At 51.4% G+C, this 20,070-nt stretch overlaps 3 protein-coding genes across 3 annotated transcripts; all 3 read right to left on the reverse strand.

Moving 5' to 3' along the window:
• Window positions 1–8: 8 nt before the first annotated feature.
• On the reverse strand, window positions 9–13,036 carry Z519_01416 (uncharacterized protein; the record flags this gene model as incomplete). The annotated part of the gene is made up of 2 exons (XM_016759173.1): window positions 9–12,703; window positions 12,754–13,036. The coding sequence occupies 2 exons, from the start codon at window positions 13,034–13,036 to the stop codon at window positions 9–11; spliced, it is 12,978 nt and encodes a 4,325-aa protein (XP_016624501.1).
• A 1,058-nt stretch (window positions 13,037–14,094) lies between these two features.
• Window positions 14,095–15,538, reverse strand: Z519_01417 (uncharacterized protein; the record flags this gene model as incomplete). Its single annotated transcript, XM_016759174.1, has 3 exons — window positions 14,095–15,168; window positions 15,244–15,341; window positions 15,424–15,538. The coding sequence occupies 3 exons, from the start codon at window positions 15,536–15,538 to the stop codon at window positions 14,095–14,097; spliced, it is 1,287 nt and encodes a 428-aa protein (XP_016624502.1).
• Window positions 15,539–17,694: 2,156 nt separating this feature from the next.
• Z519_01418 (uncharacterized protein) lies at window positions 17,695–19,514 on the reverse strand (the record flags this gene model as incomplete). The annotated part of the gene is made up of 2 exons (XM_016759175.1): window positions 17,695–18,910; window positions 18,961–19,514. 2 exons carry the CDS (start codon window positions 19,512–19,514, stop codon window positions 17,695–17,697), a joined length of 1,770 nt encoding a protein of 589 aa, XP_016624503.1.
• Between the last annotated feature and the right edge of the window lie 556 nt (window positions 19,515–20,070).

Raw genomic sequence — 20,070 nt, forward strand, 5'->3', positions numbered from 1 at the left:
GTGTCAATTCAGGAGCTGCCATGCTCCTCTGAGAATGTCTGCTCTCCTTCCTCTAGTAAATCCGTTATCCTGGCAAGGTTGCCAATTGTTTCTCTTCCTTGTCCCATCAACAGCAACTTCTCTGCATTTGCAGGTAGTCCTAGATATGCTGGTGGCTCTCGCTCAGGCAGTTGGTCCACCCAACCCATGAAGTCGCGAATAGTCGTACCGGAAGGAACCTTAAGTGCCTGCCCTTCATCTGGAGCTGACACCAATTCATGGTCATTTTCATATGCTGCAGGGTCAAACACCTTGCTCACAATTTGACTCAGCAATGAGAAATCACCCTCATCATCAATCTTGCCGCCGTACATTTCGGTAACCAAGGTCCGAAGTAAATCCCAAGGTAATTTGACGGGTGCGATATTTGATCTCCCTTGTGCAATCGCATCAATCCAGACGTCAATAATGAACGCGCAACACTCGTAGTCACTGTCATTGAACTCCCACAGCCCCTTCCAGCCTAGAGTGGGGGCATATCGAAGTCGTTCTTGGAGCACGGCGTGAAGGAAACACAGGAGGAGATAGAGCCTGCCCTTCTCGACTGGAGTCCGGGTACCTCGGTCTGACACTACAGTTAAGGTATCCTTCATATTTGCTCTCATACCAGCCGGTTGTTCATAGACAAGAGTCCTGGATGCTTGAAGCAGGTTGACGGGTATCTTGGGACTTGACTCCATGGAGAGGAACAATCTGAAGTCATTGTGCGGTTTGAGGGCCGATAGACGCTTCTCCAGGCTCTGCAGCCATTGAGGAGCTAGATGAACATTCTTGATCAACACCCACGTACCATTCGCGGCCGCGCTGGTGATGGCTTTATCCGCACTGGCAACACTTTCATCAGACCCCATAGCAACATTGGCGCAGTTCGCATTCTGCTTCTCCACAAGGGCATCGACCTTGTAGCTTGCATCAAAACCGGGATTGGAGCAGAGCGCAATGGGGATCGAGGAGTTGACTTGATTGACAATTGCTGCCAGATCATCAGTGCCCTGAAAGATTTCTGCTCCAAAGACACCTGCGACGAGTGCTTGAGCTGCAGGCAAAAACCTGTCCGGTCGGGCCAGCTTGATAAGGAGTAACTTGTAGAGGTTTTGATCAATCGTATTGTCAGTGTCGTTCCAGAGCGTCGGAACGAAGTGCTCTGCACGCTCGGCGGAGAGAAACTGTATCCAACTCTTGCTCGTGGGGTCAAGTCTGTCGCTGTTGAAAATAGGGATCCGCTTCACAGCTGCCACGACGTCCTCGACACGAGTGTCAAGAGGCACAGTGCCTCGGGAATGTGGTCGGTCTTCTAGTATAAGTTCCATGGCAGATCGATCAAAGCTGTATGGGGAGGCACGGACCAGAAGCATTGCTAGTGTAATGCGATCTTTTTGCAAAAGAGACAAGGACGTTCGCCGGTAAGTCTCAACGAATATGTCCTTTAGAATGATCTCGCTACGTTCTTCATGGTTTGTCTTGTTCGTAAGATGTGGGTTATCATGGAGCACCGAGTTGAATATATCGATGAAATATGGCAGCGAGAATCGATACCCGTGGTTGAGATGATGCAACTGCTCAAGCAGAGCAAAAATGGCACTGCAGGCGTTGGCAATGTGGCTGTAACCTTGTGTGATCCGCTCAACCTCTGCCATGACTCCTTCGGTCTCGGCAACCTTCTTTGTGATGACCGCAGCTTCCTTTTTGAGAGTTTCCAGGGTTTGGATGACATTGTCATCATCGAGAATATTACCCCGGGATTCATTGAGAGCTTGCAAAAGCCTCTTTTCCAATTGCCTGAGGTTCGTGTCAAATTCGCCTTGCATTTTGACAAGGTTTGTTCTTCGCTTGTCGACATCCGGTCGCTCGGCTTTTAGAACTTCGTTCAAAGACTGTGTTTGCAAACTGCTGCGGGTAACAGTGAAGTTGATGAAGGTAGTCCTGCTGCAAACGTCCGGAGCAAATGCTGCCGAGGGATCCCGAGTAGATAAATATAATTGGAAGTGTTCTGAAAAGTCGATCTCTTGCTTGCCAAGCTGGATAAGCACTCGCCCACCAGTCTTTTGGTATTCTTTGTTCAAGACATGCGTCAAGATGGGATCTAGATATTCGGCGTCTTGGATCAAGATCGGATTGCCAAAACGCAAGGCGCTCTCAAGCTGTTTAGTGAAGGCGTCGTCTAGGAAGCTTGTGACTGTTAGCTTCCGTCCTTGGTGTTCTTGTTTCAAAAACTCAGTCACCCTGCCAGGCGGGTCGATGATCAATGGGTATCGGTTGAAGCGCTTGAGCATGATGGCATTCTCCATGCATAAGTCATCGGCTGGAAGAGAGTGACGCTGCCATTGGAGGCGTTCGTCGGCGGATGACAAGTATCCAAGAACCGAGCCATCACTTTTACAAGAAATGCCGGACTGGGACATGTGATGCATCCAATCATCGACCATTGTCTTTCTGAATTGCTGATCGTAGAGACCGCCATATGCTAGGAATGCTGATGCAATGACCACATCTCCAACCAAGGTCTGGATCTGCGTCTCAAAGGACTTGCTAGCTGCCTCCCATCTGACACGCTCGGAAGATAGACTGTCGAGCAGACGAAGACTGCGATCTACCTTCGTCTGAACTCGTGCCATTTCACCCTTAATGGCTTGCGTTTCACTGATGAGGGCAGCATATTCCGTCTTGTAGGTTGCAATGCTCTCCTCGAGTTTGGCGATTCTGTTTTCAATAGCTTTGGCTTCAGCTTTTGTCTGGAGAGCCTTGTCTTCCAATTGCTCCACTTCAGCGCGCAAGGGTCCGACTCTGTCAAGAATCTCGGAGTAATTAACCTGGGCCTCCACCCACTGCACTAGAGGACCACATGCTTTGCTTGCACGATTGACCTTCTCAAATGTGAAATCATCGTTGGACAGGTAGTCGTGGCGCATTTTCTGCCGTAGGTTGGGTGTCATATCTTTCTCATTGTCGTAGTTGACGATATTTGCAATGAAATCGTCCCGCCGAACGACAGCTTGAATGGCTCTCCAGTTATCGACCTTGTGACCAAGTAAGGTGCATACCGATTCCAATGCAAGCTTAACACCAGGTGGCGGATTAGCCATGGACCTAACCTCAGTGAGATGTTGTCTCTTGATGTTGCTGACGCTTCGCTGTGCTTCGATGACTGCCGGTTCCGCCTTGGCCAGGTCATCCAGCACGATCTCTTTCCGGCTAGCAATCTCTTTTTCTTGCTTCTCCAATTCTGTTTGTATCTCAATGGAGGTGGTCTTCTGAGACTCTGCGGTTCGCTGATCGGCGACCATTCGTTGAAGCTTTTCATTCGCCTCGGCGTCTTTTAGCTCCAGCTGATGTTTCTTCTGTGCCAGGCTTGCTCTCAAGTCGCGTACTTTGTCGACAGTATCTCGGAGTTTGTCTAGACCAACATTAAGATGGCGTTGTTGTTCCTCGAGATCCTCGCGCTTCTCCCTGAAGAGTTTGCGGAATTGCGTAACGAAATCAAGGTAGTGGCGAGGCGTAAGATAAGTAACAATGCCCTGTTGACGCTCCAAACGCTCGTTGGTCTTCTGGACAGAGTAGTGTATGTGCACCATTGCATTGATAATCGTGTCGCGGTGCGAGGCAGGAAGGGTTAGATCACGATATGCGACGGGGATACTGTCAGGAGCGGAGAAATTCGGCTTGTCTAGATCGATAGATTGTGTGAGTTCGTAGCCGACTTGGAAGAGAGCCTGATCCGACCAATCACCCATCCAGTTGAGGACGCATCTGTTGAACAAGGCCGGACTGGTAGCTGCCTTCGACGAGAGGCCGTCTTGCGGAGGATTCATTGTGAATACGACGTGCAAGTTGCGGACAATTTGCTGGGTGAACCACTTGTAAAGTTCTTCTTGGGAGTCCAGAAGAAGACCTTGTCGTTGAGCGCCTTCCTTGCAAGCAGTCATAAGAGCAGAGTATTCATCCCCCTCGAAAAGACCAGGAACTTCTCCGTTTGCTAGCAAAGTGTTCATCCGTTCGAGGAAACCAGAGTCTAGGACATTGGATTCGTCCATGATGAAGCAAATCTTCTGGCCTCGGCAGCCGCACGCTCGGAGAACCCCTCTCAAATCATCGTCGAAGTCTTCCGCCGAATATCGCCCATGGACCTTTATCTGGAATATGGTCAAGCCATTCATCCAGGCGACGAACCTAGACAACGTGGTCTTGCCGCTCCCGCTGGTACCGATTAGAATGAGATGGCCTTGAGGTTGGCGGAAGACTCGGTCAATGCGAAGAGCATGTTCGAGGACATCGTTGAACAACACAAGAGGAACATCAACTTCTTCCTCACAGAATGTCTTCAGACGTGCCTTGACAAACTCGCGTAATTGTTCTTGTTCAACGGAGACGTAGTTCTTCGAGAGCCAGTTAGAGAACAGAATCGGTCCCTGTAATGCTTGATCGATGTCGGCGGTGGGGAAGTGTTCTAACGCTGTTTGTCGAACCATATCAGACGTCCAGGCTCGCTCTTCTTGTTCGACAAGTCGATCTTGGAAAAGTCGCAACGCTTCGTGCGCCCAGATACGAATCAACCCTTCCAATGAGAGGTGTTCGAGCGGGGCTATGGCCTCGTATACGCCACGTACCCATCTAGTCAGTTCTCTAGGCGAGTAAACATAATGAGGCTGAATATCTGGCGTAAACCTCGTTTGGGACTTCAGGTAGAACTCGACCATTGCGCGCGTCAGAGCTTCCGCGAATCCCCGCAAGGAGGGCACTACTTTGAGGACCGCGTTGTTGAAGGTGCCGTAAATTTGGGTTAAAGAGACCTCGCCGGGATAGTCAACCATGACCACAGGCGCGTGTCTCAAGAATCGGTCGCCCATGGGATGACGTCCCACATCTTCCGGTGGATTGCAAGCGCCAACGAATTGAATACGCTCCAAAGTTACCCACACCCTGTCAGTAGTGCGCCAAAAGCCATTTTGTTCTACGAGCTGCCGCAGGAAACTGATGGCGCGTTGGGTGCCGTACTTGTCGGGAGCAGGAAGATTGATCTCGTCGCAGAAAATGACCAACCATCGACCAAGTTGCGTTGGGGAGAGTACCATTCCATTGAGGGTCTTTTTATACTCACAGTATTGCTCAAAAGTCTTGATGACGAGCTCTGGCTGAGTGGCACTGGAAAAGTTGAGACCCACAACTTCCATATCGGGAAGTTTCCGAAGGGCGCTGAAGAGAGTCATTGTTTTTCCAGAACCCGGAGGACCGCACAGCATCAGGGGTTTGTGTTCCGACAACCACGAGTACAGAACGTCCTCATGGCGGACAGTGTCGATCGTAGGTATAATAACATCAGTTTGAGTGATCGAATGAGTGTTCAAGTCGACTGTGGGAACTTGAGTCTGCCACGGTACCCATTGGGCATGGGGCAAAGTCACATCGTAATCAATGAGTGAAGTAGAGCTGTCGAGAGTCGGTAGGTCGACATTTGTCATTGTAGACAGGAAATCACCGAACTCCTTGCGAATGCCCAAGGACGCATCACCAACGAAGCTCCAAACGATTGCCAATAAAAGCTTCTTCGAAATGAATGCCTCAGTTTGCTCCGGCTCTAGAGGAAATTCAGGATGATTCATGTTGTACTCCAAGATTGTGCGACATCCTTTTGCTAGGAGACTAAACAGACTGCCAAGCGCCCGGGCCGTAGTGAAATCCATGATATGCTTGTGAGTTGCTGCAGACGATAGTGCTTTGAGGAGAAGGTCATCCCGTTGCATCGACGTTTTCAAGGTCTCGACCACGTGGCGCTGTGTGTCTTGAGCTTTCGTAGTGAGACCGGCTGCTTTGATCTCATCATCCAAGTCCTCAAATGTGCGGTCCGCGAGCTTCTGAAGGTGGTGGTCTATCATCAGGGACGCGCTGACGGTGTCATCTGAGAACCACACCATACCACAACGACTGACCGTGGCAAGAGTGGCATATTTCAGACTCTCGACTTCGAACATGATTCGAACGTTTGGCGGCAAGTTCAATCTTTCCCCGTTCGGCAGGGTGAGTAGTTTGTTGTCGTCGAGAACGCTGTTCAAGTTTTCTACCCATTCAGGATCGACATCTCCGTCAAAAACGATCCAATGACGCTTACTGTCTTCGCCACGGAGATTGTCAACGACCTTTCGCAGGATGGCGGTGAACAAGCCATCAGTCCACTCTCGGGTCGTGCTGTCGAGGCTGCCATAGAGTGCTTCTTTCGACATGACCTTCGGATCAATCACATGATATACGCCTTCAATTCCCTCCACCCTCTGTAGGGCTTGAAGAAGGACTCTCCATATGGCAGATTTACCAGAGGCGGACTGTCCGACCATCATGACTCCGTGATGGATGTTTTGAATCTGATACAGTTGGAGAATCTTCGTCATCCAAGCCTCGCTTTCTGTGAGATGCTGTTCTTGCATCACTTGCTTGATTGCCTCCATGAGCCTGGTCATGTTTGCAGGGACATATTCCACTCCTGGGAAGTCTTCTGCCTGGACCTCAATAAGAGTTTCAACGTCTTGTTTGATCAGTTTTGGTGACACTGTCTCTCGGATGCTTTGCACAATGATCTGCGGCTCAATGATGCTCTCGTCTCCCGGAATCCCATCAGGCGTTTGCATTCGAACTCTCTTGAGCCCACCGGAGCTGATGAGGACGCTTTTCAGTGCTCTCAGACCGAAATCGTAATGAGGTTGCTTCGAGAGTCGCTGCGCACAATGGTCGAAGAATGGGACGACTTGGTGGGAAATATGTTTTGCTTGCTTGAAACCTTGTGAGAAAAGCATGACTTCAGCGATTAGCTCCTTGTCTGGTTTCGACATTGCAACACTCCTAAAGAGTTTCTTCAGATTGTCTGGCAGGTTAGAACGTCCAGCATAACCAGGATTCATGGTGATGAATAGGCCAGAATTTGGGTTGACTTTGAAGCGGCGCCCCACGAGGTCAATTTGCGCCTTTTGCTCGTTGGTGGTATTCTTGAGGCCAATTTGGATGTTTTGAATTTGTTGCGACACGGCCGAGAGAATTCTCTCTTCAAGACGATTGAATTCGTCAAAACATCCCCAAGCACCAACCTGACACAGCCCAAGGAATATGCGGCCCATCGCCTGAAAGTCGAAGGTGTCGTCACAACAAAAAACCAAGGTGAAGCGCCCCAGCTGAAGTCCCAGGGCCTTGACTGACTCGGTCTTTCCAGTTCCCGCAGGACCATATGGAGAACCTCCAAGCCTTTGGCAAAGGGCTTGAGTCAAAGTTAAAAAGCATCGATCAGTCAGGGGTGTCCGAACAAGGCGGTCTGGCACACCGAGATATTCGTAGCCATAGTCCAAGTCTGCATTTGCCATATGAATGCGCAAGCGGTTCATCAGATCTGCATTGGGGTCGTAAACGTAGCGCATCTGCAGAAGCCAAAGATAATGTCCAGGTGAATTTGCTTTGGCTTTCATGAGTTTCGCAATAACGTCTCGTTGATGAACAGCCTCAGTGATAAAGTGTTCGCATTTCTTTCGAGTCAAGGCAGGGAGGTCTTGCAATACGCTTTCGGCTAGGACGTCGAGTAGTCGCACTTCATACTCGTGAAGTTTCGGTAACCCTTGGCCCCCTCCTTCAAGCGCTCCTTGCACGAGGTCGGTCCATACGACTTGCGCCGCCAGGATCATTATCTGAGCAGGAAACCGCGTCATGTACGCTTGAAACTCTTGGACATCGAGCTCAGGGGCAGTAAATAAGGGTTTAAAAGCAGTAGCAGCTTCCGCAAGTAACTCAGCCAAGGTCTGCTTGACACTGGTGTCGAGCGCCGTAAGCCAATCATTGATTTTGGGAAGCTTGATCAGGGAAACCTCTTTCTTCAGCCTGACGACCTCGCCTTCTTTTGAAGTAATAGCTGCGATTGTGTTGTCATCGGTGACTTCTGCGCCGGATATGCCGGCGAACATCTTTTTGAAGTGCTTCGCGACGCGGGTGCTGTCGTTGCTGTTGCCAATGATCTCCAGCAAATCTTCATCGCCGACAAAGTAAAATCGAGGGAACGAGACACGCTCCCGTTCAAGATACTCGCCCAAGGCCTTCTGAATTTTGCTCAGCAGTTCTGCCAGACGCTCTAGAGATTTCTGCACGCCAGGAATGGCGAGGACATCCATAACAAACGGGGATTTATAGACCTTCTTCATGACTGCAGAAAATTCTGTGTTGATGTTCGAGAATCTGCTGGATTCAGTAGGTAGAAGGTGCTTGATGTCGTTGTTGCCAGTAAAGACTCCTTCTAGGTAAACCCATTGTCTCTGCACGTCAATCCAGATGTCGAACAGAACATGGACTCGATTTAGCTTGTCTTCCCACGATGAAGCTTCTTCCTCAAACTCTTTGTAGTACGGGGAGTGGCGCATAGCTTGGAGGGAATTCAGGTTCTCACTGCACTTGGAGAAAAGCTCATCCCAGCCCCGAATGAGTCGGCACTTGTTTTGATAGTTCACCAGATCAAGCGGATAGCTTTGCCAGGTTTCTCGCACTTGTCTGACAAACTCTTCGAGCGCCAGTTCTCCTCTCGCTTGGACAATAATATCCCGGATAGTTGCCTCGCTGGTTATCAACTGAAGATCCCAGACATCTCCCAGAGTCATCGACACCTCAGAATATCTCTTGTTGGGTTTCAATGCCTTGTAGATTTTCAGCCAGTGCCTCTCTCGAATGGCATCGGACTTGAGGTCGTTGAGAAGTGGATTCGCCTTGATCAACTGTCGGAGAATGGTCTGGACATGCTCGAAAGCAGCATACTGCCGCATTCGACTGGGCATCTCTTTCGTCATCTTCACCAAGCCGTCCAAAGATTGACGAAGCTTTCGTGGTTGCAAACTAGTCCATAACATGTCGCGGAGTTCGTTGATGCTCTGCCATATCGTCGACAGCGCGGACCAAACAGACTTGAAATCGCTTACTTCCTCCAACGCAGCAGTCAGGGAATCATCCTGAGTGGACGGTAATGCAAGGGCTTCTTTTGCGCGCGAGACAGTTTCAGCTTCTGCCTGCAGCTTCTCCATGCGGGCTTGATAAACACGTAAGAGCTCGGCGGCTTCGGCGGGTGGAATCGTCCCTGAAACAGGCTTCTCCTCCGTCCATTGAGCAACCACATCGGCGATCCGGCTACCGATAACGCGATCCTCTGCAATAATATTGGCGCGAAGCGCATCCGTCTGATCTTCAACAACCTTGCTTTTGCGATTCAAGATCTCTTCAAAAGCATCCCATTCGTCGCTCACCTGGTTCGCAGAGAGCCAGTCACTAGCAAAATTGTACCGCTGTCTTGAAAGGGTAGTCTGGCCTTGCCTGAAGATCTCGACTTCAGGTCCCCATATCATCGCATTTCGTCTGCATTGCTGGACAATGGTGATGAATGCAACGGCTTGCGCCGTGGATGACGCCTCGAGGGAGTGATTTTCGAGTTCGAGGCGCGATCGTTTCATGTCAGTGTACACTTCCGCCATACGATTGCCGAGGATGCCACCGAACTTGCTGGTGATCTCATATTGCCATTGATCATACTTCTGTGTAATCTTCGATTGGACCTGCTCATAGTCAAAGACAACACAGCCAAAGCTCTTGCGTCCCTCAGAGGTGTCAAAGGTTGAACGTGCGTGGCGAACTTCTTGTAGTAGCTGGTGCCATTGGGCAAGATCATCACCAAGGGTTTCGTGCAATTGATCACTACGGAGATCCCACAAATTCTGGTACGTGTACCATTCCTCCAGGTAAACGGCCATATTTTCAATCCTGGTATCGATGGCGCTGTAGGCCGCCTGCAGGACCTCAACATTCTGTAATGGTAGATCTGTGAATTCGGGTGTTGCCTGTGGTGAACCAATATCCGCAGTCACGGAGTATCGAGAGGCTCTGACTTGTGGCAAGTGACACAAGACTTCCAGCCAGTCTTCCAGCTGAAGCACCCAAGAAGCCTTGACGAAGTTGAGAGGCGGGTCGACGAAAACTGTTTGATTGTTCATCATTATTTCGATCTGTGTAAGGGGAAACTGAACATGGTGCATGGTTTCCTCTGAAGCAGGATATTGTTCATCCGTGGAGGTAAAGGACGTGATCCAGTACTTTAACGCCGCTCGTAGTCGTTCCTCAAAGATTTGGCGCAATTGCAAGTTTAATTGAGACACCCAATTAGAGAGATTTGAGTAGTTTTCTAGATTCATCTTGTCCACAGCGTTCTGAATAATGTCCATTTGAGCCTGGAAATTCTTGGCTGTATAGGGACAGCTCTTCATCTCGGAAAGAGCAACTTGGATGCTCTGGTCAAGGTTTCGAACAGTCGCAGTCTTGCTTTGCAGAGTTGTGACCGCTGTAGCCAAGTCACGAACATACTGCACATGCGCCGAGTCATTGGTTGTGGCTTTTCCCTTGATGTGCAGTTCGTATGAATGGATGAAAGAGTCCCATCTTAACTTGATGCCAGTGGCAAAGAGGATTTGCACCTCCTTCTCATAGCCTGCCATCAGAGGTGCTGTGTTCGGCATTTCTTGAATAGCTCGGACAGCGGAGAAATACCCTGCAACACTCTCCATAAGACTCAAAGCGTACGGATACACGCGCTGAGCTTGCTTCGCGGTTGTTGCTATCCGGTGTGGGATTTGGTAGTTCAGCCAGCTAAGATTTCTGACCTCTTTGAAGAGCGATATGGCATGATTGTCAAAGTTCACAATGAGCTCCATGGCACCATTTGCCGTACGACTCCGCGTAATGGAGAATAGTCGGCCAGTAACGGAGATATCTCTGGCCTGAACATCGCGAAGCCACGCTTCATAAATGTCTCTGGTCGTGAGCTTCTTTCGGAACAGGTTGCTTTCAGCTTCCAGTTTCTCTCCGTCGGTATGAAGCATCCAGTCTTCTCCGAGGACAGCTTGGACCTTGGACATATAGTTGTTCAATTGTGCTTCGATTTGACGGACCCACAGGATTGCACCTGCCACAGGAGGGATGTCGCGAAGTTGAGCCATCATCTGGGCCTCGGAGCCACCGTACTGCTGCTTGAATCTTTCGTGGAGAGAGGCGATGGCGTTCTTGACATTGTCCAAGAGCTGAGTCTGATACGCCGCAATGGCACCTCGAACTTTCGGTCTGACCAGCAAAGCGTTGAATTTCTCAAAAACTCGGAACATCTCATTTGCTGTCTTTGCTTTCCCCAAGCGGTCTCTTAGTCTTGTGATAATTGAGTCCTCCACTCGAGATGTCCGTTCGGTATACTGCATCTCAGCCTGGACCCAAATTTCTGTTCCCTTTGGCGACACGTCTAGCACATCCACGTGGCGGACAATGTCATAAGCGCCGGCAACTTCCTCAACAGCATCAACGTCTCCTAGTTCCTCGATAATTGCAGCTCCGCCATCATCTGCAGGTCGGGTTGGGTCGGTTGCACGAGCCTTGGGTCCAAGAACATTGATGATCGTCCGGCGCAGTTGTTCGTGGTCATTTCGGAAGCGATAGACATACCGCAGTCGCTCCTGAGTCTGGGCGTGTCTAGGAATTATCTTCACAGGCACAAAATCGGTGTTTTTGCGTCTTGTTATCTCCCGAGCAACAGCCGTGAAGCTTTTCATTTGGTCGTCCCAAGTCTCCCACACCAGGTTCACCGAATTCATCAGGTCAGTAAACTCGTCCCAGCTCAGCGACATGATCGAGCGCCCTTGAAGCAGACGAAGAATCTGGGTATTCATGTCCTCCGAAATACCCTCCACCAGCTTGAGTGCTCGGCGAATGGGGTAGTTGCAGACCCTCCATTTCTTGTTCAGGTGGTTGAAGATCAGGACCAGAGCTTCTGCCAGTTTTTGCAGCGACGTTGCGGAAGACAGCTCATCCAAGGGGAAGTCTCGCATGAGAGTGTTGTAGTTCCGCACAACTTCGAGAGCATCTCTCCAGCCAGTGTCGGTCTCAAAGCTGACAACAGCCTGTTGCCGCTTGGCCTTCTTCAGGATTTCCAACGTCAAGCGGACATGATCGAGGCTGATTTCTTCCACAAGCTTGTTCAATGAAGCCTCCAGAGAAAGCCAGAAATTGATCTCTTGGGCAGCAGAGGTCTGTGTAGGCGTTGCATCCTTGACGTCTTTGGTAAGTTTGGTTATATTCTGTATTGACTTGATCCACCCAATAACATGATTCTGAATGCTGTTCAGAACGGTGGTATTCTCAAGGACGTGTGCCGGAATCAACTGGACGGATGGTGACAATCCCTGGGCTTCGGCATTTTGCAAGGCTCCCATTACCACCTCGTGCATGGGCAAGTGGATCATCGGAATATCAGTATTTTGTTGCAGATGCAGCAGACTCATTTCTAATTCCGCAATTCTTCTCTTCGCACCTGGAATACCGCCTTTCGCCTGGGGATCATACCAATTCCGGTTTGTTGAGCCATGTTGTCGGGTGTACGCCTCAAAGTACGGGCTGAGAACGTTGTGTAAAAGCGAGTAGACTACTTCGTATGGTGAGATAACGTCTCCGCCGGTATTGGCTTCGCCACCGATGTTGTACGAGCCCGGGAGATTGAAGACTTGGATCTGGCTGGCAATCGACCTTCGTCCATCAAGAGGCCCAGAAAGTTTCAGGAAGGCAATCGTGGCAACAGTCGTCTGTGCAGGGGACAATTCGGATGAAAGGCTATAGAGATGTTCGATTTCTGCCAACTGGATTAGACTCTTCATCTGAACATGGAATTTGGTAACTGACTGGGAGTGTCATCATGACCATTGACCAAGTCTTGCCGCACATCCTTCTGCGCATAGAGGGTAACTTGAGGATCGGCTGCGAATCGAGCACATTTGTTGAGGGATTCGGGACGACTGGCTTTCGATAGGAGGCTGCCGACCGCTTCGAGCTCTCTTCTTGCAGCACCAAGGGTGGTCTCAATCAGATTGGCGATATGTTCAAGGACGTCGAGGGGATCCACGGGCTCCAAGATCGCAGCAGGACCGGGATCCCCGTTGGGAGTACTAGTCGAAAGGACGTCCATAGGGGATGGGTCTATCAGTCTGACGGGGGAACAAAATCGACGGCAGAGACATTTGCCAGCATGTCAAATGCCCTCCAACGCCGGTGCAATGCTGACAAGAACAGATGTCTGTGGCGAGGGAGGAAGTTTGGAGGGAGAACAAGAAAGAAATTGATGATTGCAGGCGTCGAATTGTACGAGTATCAACTGGGAATCGCGCAGGGCCCGCAGACGCGTTTTCTTTTGGAAGTGGCCGTGCATGGTTGGAGGGAGTTTGGAGGCTCGGAAGGGTCCTGCCTGGTCCAAGCTGGTCCTGGTCCCGAGTGCCAAGGAAACTGTCCAGGCGGCGCTGGGTTCCCTTGGTGCCCGCCAGCCAGTCAATTTGCGGGTAGGGGAAGGTTGCTAATCAGGCCCGATCCCCTGATGCGTGATGCGTCCAGGGGCCGCTCGAACACCTGCTCGAGCTACTGTAAAACACAGATACGTACCAAAGTACACACGATGTCAACCAAGCACATACTGGATAACTCTGATGCTATTCCTATTTACAGTCCGGATCCGTTCGCTATATATGCACATCTCTGCAATGTCCTGGGGTATCAAATGCGATGACAGTTTAGAAAATGCTCCCAAATCCAATCCTTCATCCCTCATTGCTGGAGTCGCATGCATTGCTAAACGCTCATTCTGAGCGTGGTGGACAATTCTTTCAGTCCTCACAAATATTTCTCTTGAGCTCTGTTTGCCGAGTCTCCTTCATCCGGCTTTTTCCACAATCAAATAATTACGCTACCACTCGGAGGAGGGTAATACACCTCGACACCGATTCCGGCTGACGGAACCACGGCCATAGCCGTCTTTCCGGCGAAATCAGTTGCGCCGAACCTACGGCAATAGTTGTTCTGAGAGCCTGACCACAATCGGTCAAGTACTGGGACTTTCCAGGCTGGAACCGTCAATGGGTCAATCTCCGTCCGGGCGCTGTCGTGGCGACCGCACGTGCTCTTGAGGCTCTGTGCGGCAAGTGTTGGGAATTTGTGGGTAGAACTGCCCTCCCTTCAAGGGCAGACTTCCAAGGATCACTTGGCGACGCCTATTGATTTTCTCCTATCGCGTTGTTTGTCCATCGAATCATGGGTCATCGACCGGACCGCCATGGCATATTCGATGTCGACGTCGGAAGTTTCTTCAGAGGAGCGCCTATGCAGCCAACTGCCTTGGGGTTTGAGCATCTGGGTGTCACTCGACTCTCGTTGAGGGTCGGCATAATCTATCGCATCAAAAGGATTCTCGTCTGGATCGCGATCTCTCCAGCCGTCTCGTGCGAGATCTGCAGGGTTTCCATTTTCCACATGAGCTGAGCGTGCGTGTTTCAGCTCTTCCCACCCGGGTTTGATATAGTCACTGTCAGGGCTGGGCAAGATTGGTAGAGGACCAACTGGTTGAGGCTTGTTACCAGTGGGTGCAACAGGCGGAGTGGCCCAATTGTTGGCACTGTTAACATCATCCCTGTGCTTCTTGTTTCGGTTGTCTGCCGCGTCCATGGCAAAGCTGCCGAGCCGGCTCAATTTAAAAGCCCTCAATCGGTCCAACGCTGTTTTGAAATCGTCCAAGACAACTGAGTCGGTCAAACACTTGAAGACAAAGGAAAGTTTCCAGAAAGGGTTGATGCCCACGGGTAGCACAGACTTTAGAGCCGAGGTAACTGAAAGGACGTCAAGAACAATAAAGCATATGCTGAGTACCATGGCACCCAGCATAACGGCAAATCGAGGAGAGATGCGGACGATTTGCGTCAGAGTCAGGTCGTACTTGGTCTTGATGTTGTATATCAAGAGGCAGGCCGCCAAGATCCACCACGGATCCCGACAAAGCGCTTCCCATGGCCTCGTCTTCAGGAAGACCTTGTTGACGTTGTGAAAATAAGTGAAGTTGGCGTATATCTCAACAATCCAGTACGGGATAACTAAGATAACAGTGCCAATGAATAGTCGACTGACCGTCTTGTTGAGAAAAGGTCTCAACTTCATCCAGGCGATCACATTGTGCAACCACCAGGAGATATTGAGTGGAATGGCGGCTACGGAAAGCCACCAGGCGTAGACAGGCGGATTGAACAGAATGAAGAAGCCTTGCCAATACCCAAGGACGAGCTGTCAAACCCAAGTTTCTGGTCAGTCTCTCTGACAAGAACAAATGGCGTCGACGAAGCGCAAAGCCCAACATACCTCGAGCAAAATCAGCTTGTGCAACAGAACGCCTTTCCGCATGTTTGCCAACGTGATGCAGGACATGATGATAAGTGATCCAACCATGTACCCTTGAGCTGTTGTTCGACAAAAGTTTTGTTTGTCAGCCGTTTGATTTTATGGACGGATTGTACAACCCGGAGACAGGGCACCACCCACCCCACGCCTCAAGGACAAGTCCATTGGGGTCACTCGGTCTCTGTTCTGGATTATCAGGCTCATCGCGCCGAATCCAGGTATGCAAGACATGTCCAATTGTAAGAATAGGGCTCATATTTGTCCTCTTTCCAGAGCACCGCAACCCGTGCGCAACGAGCAGAATGGCGTAAATCCGATCGCGCCCATTAAGACCGAATGATCTGCGACACCCTGCGCATAGCAGAGCAAAGGATAGGGAAGGCCGCTGAGGATCGAATCCTGAAGAGGACAGACAGGTTCTGGACACCGAAGGATGGGAAGCGAGTCGACTGGCGACTTAAAGCGAGTGAGGAGAAGGACGCTTTCGACGGACGGGTGAGAGGTAGAGTTCGCTAGTTGGGCAACGAGCGACGCCAAAGAGTTGACAGAGCTGGAGTCGAGGAGGAGATTTGGGTGTAAGGTGTAGGAGGTCTGGACAGGAGGAGGAAGCGATGTAATGCTCATGGAGCCAGAGCGAAAAATGCGGGTGAGTGGGAGGTGGAGGGATCTGAGGGCTCGTTTCTGGCCTTGTAGTCAAGGCCAAAAAGCGAAAGAGGTGAAAAGGTGACCCTCTCCACACCACACCGAACCACACCGACGACAGTGACAGAGTGGACACACACGCACAAGACCCAGACAAAACGCCATTGCGGCTTCTCAGACCAGACCTGGTCCTGGACTCCTGGGGGAATTTGGGGGCGCGGAAGTTCGCAACCAAATGCGTTGGCGGGGAGGATGTGGGCTCACTGGGCTGGTCGAGGCGAGCGGCCAGTGGTGTCAGTGGTGGACGAGCCGTCTCGCCGTTCTCCTTACGCCATTGTTCGGTCAATCCGTCCCTTGTTGGGTTAAAGCGAGAGCTTACGAGGCACGAGGGATCGAGGGGCTCAGGAGAGATCCTACCTCGTACTTACGGAGCCTACCTACGGTAATAGGCAGGAGCAGGAGCCTCCCCCAGACCCAAGAAACCAGCTCGATCATTGCTCATACTGGACCGCTCGCGTGTCTCGAGGGTCGATCAACGCCGACCGACGGTGCTCGTCTCGACGCCCCTGTGTCCAGATCAATTCGTATCCCAACAAGTTCACAACGATTACTTCGTACACCGCCCGTGGTCACAAATTGCGATTTCATCGAGTCGCCTATTATTTTAAGCGCATCACTGGGCTTCAATAATCGCTTCCTACCTAGTACAGCATCGAGTCCGGTTGCACAACCACGCGCTCTATTGTTTGGAGCTCTGCCAACGGAATATTTCCCAGCTCGCCTGGAGCAACCGTTGAGCTCTTCCGCATGCCTCGATTTGTCTGGGCCCTGAGACCTACAGTACTCTCCCTTCGGCAACACTGATGTGGCCCATTTAGGGCAAGAAATGCACATAATGCATGGTCCAAGCTTGATGCAACCATCTCGCCGTGTCTCGTGGCGTGTCTCGTGGCTGTTGTGAACAGCTGGAGGTCTCCGAAGTGTCGTTCAAATCGTCGCCACCGAGGGCATCCATCCCGTTCAGAACTCGTGCGATCATGATCCGCGGATGATGACATAGAATGTGATCACCAATGCGCTGATTATCCGGCCAGCCGCCCCGTCCCCCATGAGCAGTCTATGTCAGGATAACTTGGCAGTATGTATATACATATGTATACAACTCTTTCTGACAGAGGAAGAAAGGCTCAAGGGTTTGTCCAGCATTCAGCACCACCGAGTCGCCCACGGCTGTGGCTACTTCTTGCCATCAATCATGCCGTTGGTGCTGTTGGTCTGTTGCGGGGACCCCTGCTGATGCCGATCCTAAGTTGGTCCTTGGATCCTCCGGCTAAAAACGTATGAGGTTGAGCTTCGCCTCGGCACCAGCTTAACGCCCAATCCGTGAGGCCAATTTTCCTTTCGCCTGTGTGCGAGTGTGCGCGAGGATGCGCCATCACCACTAGACTCCGCGAGAGTGTTGGTACGAGTCCTCCGCAGTTCCGTGACAAATCGAGGAATCCCCTTTCGGTTACCGATCACGATCCCTAACCTTCTTAAACGGCCCAGCAGGTCCTGTCACAGCTCCCCAAACGCAGGGGCTTCGTCCTGCATCATGCGTGCTTCACTTCACATCCCCTTATCAACCCCCAGAGTTTTCCCAACGAATCCTCGACGCATGTCTCCTGTCGATCGAAAGTTAAGCAATTTCCTACATTCTGCCGCCCCCTGCCAAAGTCGCAATGGCAGCCAGAAGAAACGAGAAGACTCGCACATCAAGGAGACGAATCATCATGATAAGGCCCGCTCTTGAGTCTCCATGCCTGCGAGGACGCCGGCTCCAATGATGCCGCCATCCCGAGCTTCTCTTAAGAACACACTCTTGCCGCCGTCCTGAGGACCTGCTCTCATCACTAACCGGTCGATAAACCTTTGGCACTGTTCTTTGAAGTTGGGATAGTGCTGGATAATTCCACCAGTGTAAGCAATGACCAATTCTTCTGGTCCTGACTTCCAGGCTGTTGCACCGGGAGCGGGTGAAAGGCCGTCTCTGGCGTCACGCTGTGGCAGAGAAGGGACACTTGACTTAGGTGACGCTGGCTTGCTGTCGGCCAATACCATCCCGTCAGGAAGCAACGCAGGACTGCCAGGCTCTGACAATGCGATTTCGCCCACGGTAGCCAGGAGCCCGACTGTAGCGGCAGCAATAAGCCCGGCGGATCGTATCTGAACCATCTGCGCAATTTTGCGTAGCGCGCCCGCCGAATGCGGTGACCACCCCCAGTTCGAAGATTCCGGAGGGGGGATGCGGCGCTTCAATTCGCCAGCCAGTTCTGAATCTGACCGAGCCCGTGCAACCACTGCACTCACAAACGTGGTGCTAAAACTATAACTGTGTACAATCGTCGCGGGAAGAGAGGCTGCCGGCACCGGTGGTTTGTGGGCACGCGTCATGTAATCAAAGAAAATGATGCGAATCAGCTCCCCAATGTATCGGCCTCCGGTCATGTATTCCAAAGGCTGGAAACCGGGTCGCGCACATGCCTGATCCAATTGACGATCCCACTCAGTTGTAATGCTTTGTAAAGGCGCGCAAGCACCAGCAATTGTGATCTCTGTGTTCACGACCGTCTCTGTAGCGTGAGGCTTGTTCTTTCTGATCGGTTCGACTTTGGTCGTGCCCAAGCTGGAGAACTTCATGGGAATAGTGGCGTTGCATCCCGTTCCGACGATTATACCGGCGACAACCCGAGAATTCGGCAGGGACTTGACAGTGTATGCCAGTGAAGCGAGAGTCGCAATCGTGTCGTTGGTGATGGCCGTGATCTTCAGCCGAGGGAGCGGGCCGAGCTTTCTCCGCTTTGCCTTCGGGGGCGAGCCTGTGGGAGACTGGCGGCGAGTGTGGCGGGCGTAGCCTTGCAACAGAGTAGATCCAAGATCAAGATCAGAACTGATGGTGAAACCTTTTCCCATGGGCATCAAGGTCGCGGACGATAGCTCTGTTTGCCTGGATTCGCGTGTCAGCACCTGAACCTTTGGATGCAGAGTCGGACCTACATCATGGGAAAGCTGAAAGTGATGCCCATCGGGAGCTCGTCTGGAACGGGCACTTTGCCCATATCTGAAGTCAACCGGTCCCCCACAACCTCAGCTATACAGTCGCCAATCCAGGCGAAGAGGTCCTCTGTCTTATCCATCTTCAAATGCTCTCCAATGGGCCAAGCCTTCTCCAAGGTCCGCCGCACGCGAGGACGTTGAGCGTTGCGAATCGTCTCACGTGACCGTTCCACTCCATTGGCTGTAGGCAGCAGCTCCTCCGTGTCGCCCAAAAGTTCGATAAATGCCACTCGCAGATTAGTGCCTCCAACGTCGATGGCCAGAAATTGGCCCGTCTCCTGTCCTGTGGGCAGTTTGGTTACCGGGGTAGGCAGAAATTGCTCTTCGGAGCGTAAGGCTAACTCTCCATAGACCTTGGAAAACTTGTAGGCCAGATTGTGCACCAGGTTGTCGTCGATAAGCAGTGGCTGAACAAAAGCATCGAGATCATGCTCGAGATCATCAGGCGGCGGGCTTCCATTGCTGGCCGACCGATGCGAGGCCTGCTCCGACATGGCAGTGGACGGTTTTGAGATGTCGCAAACTCAAGTGGCTGGATGCCGCACAAGTCGATACTTCCGTACGTTCACGTGCGAGGCAACTCGGTCAGCATCGGAGTAAAAGGACGGTTCAAGGTGGCCTTGCAGCAGACGTCGGGGGAATTGAGATATTTTGGCTTGTCAGTGTCAGTTCGATGATCAGGTTTCGGTAGCGGGTCAGCGAAGGTTCATAGATGAAACAGGCACAGGATAAAGCGACCGTGCCCGTAAAGAACAGGATTCGATCGCTATATCTCGTTGATCAAATGTGACCCTGGGGAGTCGGAATGTGACGCTGGGACTGAAGAAGGGAAAAAGGGAAAAGTCAGCCTCAAGCCGTTTTCGAGTGCGAATCGGCAAGCGTGTGAAAAAAAGGGTTCAGGGCATCTTTAGGCGCACAGGCAGGCCCCAGCCGAGCGAGACCAACAGCAGCAGGTGTTTTGTGCACAAACGCGGTGGTGGCTAATAAATGAGGCTTGGGAGGGGTGGGCATGGGGAGGAAAGGGGGGTTAGTGAGGCTAGACTGGCCATT

Source organism: Cladophialophora bantiana (genome assembly GCF_000835475.1).
Source record: "Cladophialophora bantiana CBS 173.52 unplaced genomic scaffold supercont1.2, whole genome shotgun sequence".
NCBI classification, from domain to species: Eukaryota; Fungi; Ascomycota; class Eurotiomycetes; order Chaetothyriales; family Herpotrichiellaceae; genus Cladophialophora; species Cladophialophora bantiana.